Source organism: Elaeis guineensis, chromosome 8 (genome assembly GCF_000442705.2).
Source record: "Elaeis guineensis isolate ETL-2024a chromosome 8, EG11, whole genome shotgun sequence".
NCBI classification, from domain to species: Eukaryota; Viridiplantae; Streptophyta; class Magnoliopsida; order Arecales; family Arecaceae; genus Elaeis; species Elaeis guineensis.
The window spans coordinates 52,963,180-52,967,450 of NC_026000.2; the positions used below are offsets into that span (position 1 = coordinate 52,963,180).

A 4,271-nucleotide genomic window follows, 5' to 3' on the forward strand; every position below is an offset into this window, starting at 1 on the left:
TTTCTCTTGATCTGATAATTTTTTTTAATTAAATTTTTATGCCACATCTTAGACTTATAAGTGACGTTCTGTTACTATATCACAAAAAATGTCACTATAATTTTATTTAATTACTAATACAATAATAATGGTGATGGCCCAAATAAATTCAATTGGTAATATGCGAGACTTAATTTCAACTTTTTTAGTGGTTGGGCGCCAAAATAATTTTCATCCTAAATTTTAAAAATAAATTTAGTAATTAAATTATTTTAATTTTAAATTATAATTGATTATTATAATTATTATTATATTAAATATATTATATTATATATTATATTATATTATATTATATTATATTATTTTATTTTATTTTATTTTATTTTTTCAATGTTGTCCCCATTGGAAAAGATGTGGACGAGATGAAAGGATAAGCACTTCAAGTGCCAAAGGTGTCACGGGTTCCCCGCCCTTTCCGGATTCACCTGCGATCCCATTCCTAGCAGAGAAGCGAAATGGAGGCTCCAAGATATCTGTCTATATAAACAAGGAAACACCCCGGGAAAGAAAGCCATCAACAAAACCCCGTCCATCCGCGTTCCCGTCTTCGTCCTCTCTCTTTTAGTCTCGGTTTCAATGGCGGATGAACCCACGAAGGCCCCCGGCCAGCCCGCTGGTGACGCCACCGTCCACATCGTCTACGTTGACCGGCCGGAGAGCGAGGAGGCCGAGGCCTTCCACGTTCGGACTCTCGCCCCGGTTGTCGGCAGGTCTCGATCCGTACCTCTTTCCCCTCGCTTTGTCAATTTCAGGATTTAGGGTTAAGATATTCTCTTTTCTTTTCGTTGTGATCATTAGTGAGGAGAAGGCGAAGGATGCGATGATCTACCATTACAAGCACGCAGCCAGCGGGTTCTCTGCCAAGCTCACTCCGAAGCAAGTCGACGAATTGTCGAGTGAGTTCTCTTCTTTCTTCTAATCGTTGTGTTTTTTTTTTATGCATTTAGTTTCATCCGATGCGTTGCTGTGCTGAATCTTTGTTAATTTTGGTTAAAGTTGAGACTTTTAATGGATTGTTATGAGGAAAGTTCTGGATTTTAATTAGCCGTGTCTTCTTAAGTTTTAAACAAAGGCATCTCTTTTTTCAGTTAGAAACATTATGTAAAGTTAATTCTTTTTCCTTTGTCTTTTTTAATGGAGCAGAAGCTTTAATTATATGTTGTTGTGGGATTATATCCAATCATTTGCAATACTGGACTAAATTTCTCGTAGATGTACAGCTGAGCGTCATGTTTGTGGCGAGGTATTCAAAATGTCCTGTACATCAGTTTAGGCCATATGGACTTGTTTTGTGCCATAAATACTGATAGTGGAATTTTGGTTAAACCTTGGCATCCCCTTGTCTGTCTCTTATCTCATTCTTTGGTGAAGGAAGACTACATCACCTATTTGATTCCAGTTCTTTGGCTTGAGACTGGACCTGGAAGGTTTGGCAGATCTCTCTAATTCATTCAAACTACCGTCTTTCTCATATGTTCCATTTCTCTTGTTTCGCTTACACCTATTAACACCATCCCTACTTGGGTCACTTAATGAGTAATGTCTTTGTGTCTTGGATCACTGACCTTCACATCTCATGATTCGATGGTGTTTTTACCACCATGGATGTCACCTTGATAGTTCTATTTTGGTTCAGAGGTGGAATCAAATCTTTTATTTTCATCAAATTCTCATCATCAATTATGATGGATTTCAATTTTAACTTCTCTTTTCTGAATTCTTTTTTGCACCACTTAGGGTTTTTGTGTTGATGGCCTTCTTTTGAAGTTATCTTGATTTTTGAGGATTATTACTAGTAACTAATGTCTTTATCATCCTCCATCTTTGATCTCTTTGTGTTTGATAGGCCTTTAAATGGTTTTAGCAGGATCTATACTATTTCTTGTTTTTCTAACAAATGTATATCTAATGTGAAGATGTTTTATAAAACTAAGGGCACCAAACCCATGCTCTTTTCTTAGAATTATTGAGCATTCCATAATTTGTGGAGTTTGTCGGGTTTTCTAACTTCAAAGGTGTTAGAGGAATCCTTCTGATGACAGAGTTTTATCGCACTGAGAAGTATTTAAATAATAGTTTTGATAAACTTCAGATTTATATAAACTATATGATAATGATAAGAGAAAGAAATTTAACTGATCAAGAGTCTGGTTGGATTGGCTCATTGATTTATGGTATACAGATGAAGAAGAAAATTTGGAAGTGTGTGATTACTGTTCTAAGGTAATTTCCGACTTTCGTACTGGTGTTTATCAGGAATTCTGTCCCAAGATATGACTGAGATACCTTCTCTTCATGAAGAGGGTTGATAGATCTTTCAAAACTTAGCAAAGTGAACAGAAGTAAAAGAGTGTTTAAACATCAAAGAGAGGAAGTAGGAGAGAGAGCAAAGACTTCAAAAGAGATACGATTACTGTTTTTCAATGCTCTATGCCATCCGAACTCGTGGTCTTATATAGACCACAGGACAATGTGAACAAAGGGACGCTTTGATCGATTGATCGGTTGATCATGATGAGAAACGACTGATCAAAGAGAGGTAAATCCATCTGATCAGATAGTCAATTGATCGTTACGACAGAGACAATTTAAAATAAAAATGATGATTTAAAATAAAAGAATAACAAATAAAAATATAAAAATATAAAATTATCATACCATCATGCATACGCGTCATGCCACATCGTGCTGTGCTTTTGTGCATGTGTGGTGTAAAACTCACTTCCCTCGACTCAAACAAAAGCAGACAAGAAAAGAAGGTAGATAAACATCAAAAAGAGATTATCCCTTTCCAATGTGGACTAAACTCATACAAAGCTTTTAGGGAACTTTGGAGGGAAGGGAAGTTTTGAAGTTTCCCTCCAACTCCCTAATAAAAGGAAAGATCCAACTTTGATTAGTGTGTGTTTGGAAGGGTCTTGAGCAGAGGAATTTGTCCAGCACTCTTGAATGAAGAACATGGTCCCAGAGGTTGTTCAAGTGGTATGTTTCCCGGATTCTTTGGTTTACCTAAAGTACTTCTGCTCACCACTTTAACATGGAGATTGGTATGACACTTAGACATAGTTCCTTAAGAAGAAATTGTTAGACATTAGAGGCTTTGATGCATAGAGACACACCTGCCCTGGAGCACATACCTAAATCTATGTGATATAGTTCGATACATTTTAAGCAGTTAATGTGTTAACAGGTATTTCTACATGCCGTATCATGCAACAATGATGCTATGGCAATGCTAGTTAAATATTGTAGTTAAAAAATAGTCTATGATGCAATTTTGTTTCATTTCTGTATGCTTGTTATGTAAGTTATCCCATGTGGTATGTAACCTGAGACCTTGTTTAGGCAAGCTGTGGGGTGGTATTTCAAATGTTGTACTAATAATGGCAAGATATACACTAGGAGTAATGCCAGGTCCCTAGTAAAGATTTAAAGCTCCTACTTAAAAACTCAATGCGTCTTGTAAGCTGCGGATACAATTCCATGCCAATTCTTTTTTTTTTTTAATTGGATTTAAGAGCAGAGCTACTGCAACATCGAAAACTCAAATAAAAAAGTTAGACAGGTGAATTGTAACTTTTCTATTGGTGCATTTACTGGCAGTTTGTGCTGTAGATGCTCAGTGATTGCTTGAGTGGAAAAGTTTCACATAACCTGTGTAATTTTTTTATGTGATTTTTTCTGTGCTTGAAAAGCAATGATCCTGTTTCTATCCAACTAAGATTTTGGAATCTTGGGGCTGCTTGGTTTGGGCCTTATGTGGTTAAGGCAGGCCAAGGATTGGCACTTGTGAATTTGCATCTAAACTAGGGGGGTTCTTTTATTGTTAAATTTGCTTAATATCATGAAGTTATTTTTTTTGGGAATTATCTTTTTTTCAAATTTGTTGGGTTGTGCAGAGCAACCAGGTGTTCTTCAGGTTGTTCCTAGTCAGACCTACAGCCTCCATGGACAATCTTCCCTGTTCTGAAGTACCTTTCTTTGCTCTGAAATAACATCGCTTTGGAGTCGTTAAAAATAAGGGTGTAAATTCCATAATGATGATGTATTACTAAGCAATCGATATCATTGATACTTTCAATCTCAAAGTGCTGCATAGGATGTGGTTTTTGGTGTGATGCATGGAACTGATTACATTTGAATATGAATCTCAAAGTGCTGCATAGGATGTGGTTTCTGGTGTGATGTATGGAACTGATTACATTTGAATATGATTTTATTTTATATGGAAA

At 36.2% G+C, this 4,271-nt stretch overlaps 1 protein-coding gene across 1 annotated transcript; it reads left to right on the forward strand.

Moving 5' to 3' along the window:
- Positions 1-436: 436 nt before the first annotated feature.
- LOC105036320 (subtilisin-like protease SBT3.17) lies at positions 437-4,271 on the forward strand. The gene is made up of 3 exons (XM_010912090.3): positions 437-749; positions 838-935; positions 3,939-4,271. The coding sequence occupies exons 1-3, from the start codon at positions 616-618 to the stop codon at positions 4,007-4,009; spliced, it is 303 nt and encodes a 100-aa protein (XP_010910392.1). The 5' UTR covers positions 437-615; the 3' UTR covers positions 4,010-4,271.

Bases quoted from the DNA above. Each gene is read 5' to 3' on its own strand.
- LOC105036320 (XM_010912090.3), top strand. From the start codon at position 616: ATGGCGGATGAACCCACGAAGGCCCCCGGCCAGCCCGCTGGTGACGCC. The intron at 750-837 runs GTCTCGATCCGT...TGTGATCATTAG, and splicing joins CTCGCCCCGGTTGTCGGCAG to TGAGGAGAAGGCGAAGGATG. The intron at 936-3,938 runs GTGAGTTCTCTT...TGGGTTGTGCAG, and splicing joins GCAAGTCGACGAATTGTCGA to AGCAACCAGGTGTTCTTCAG.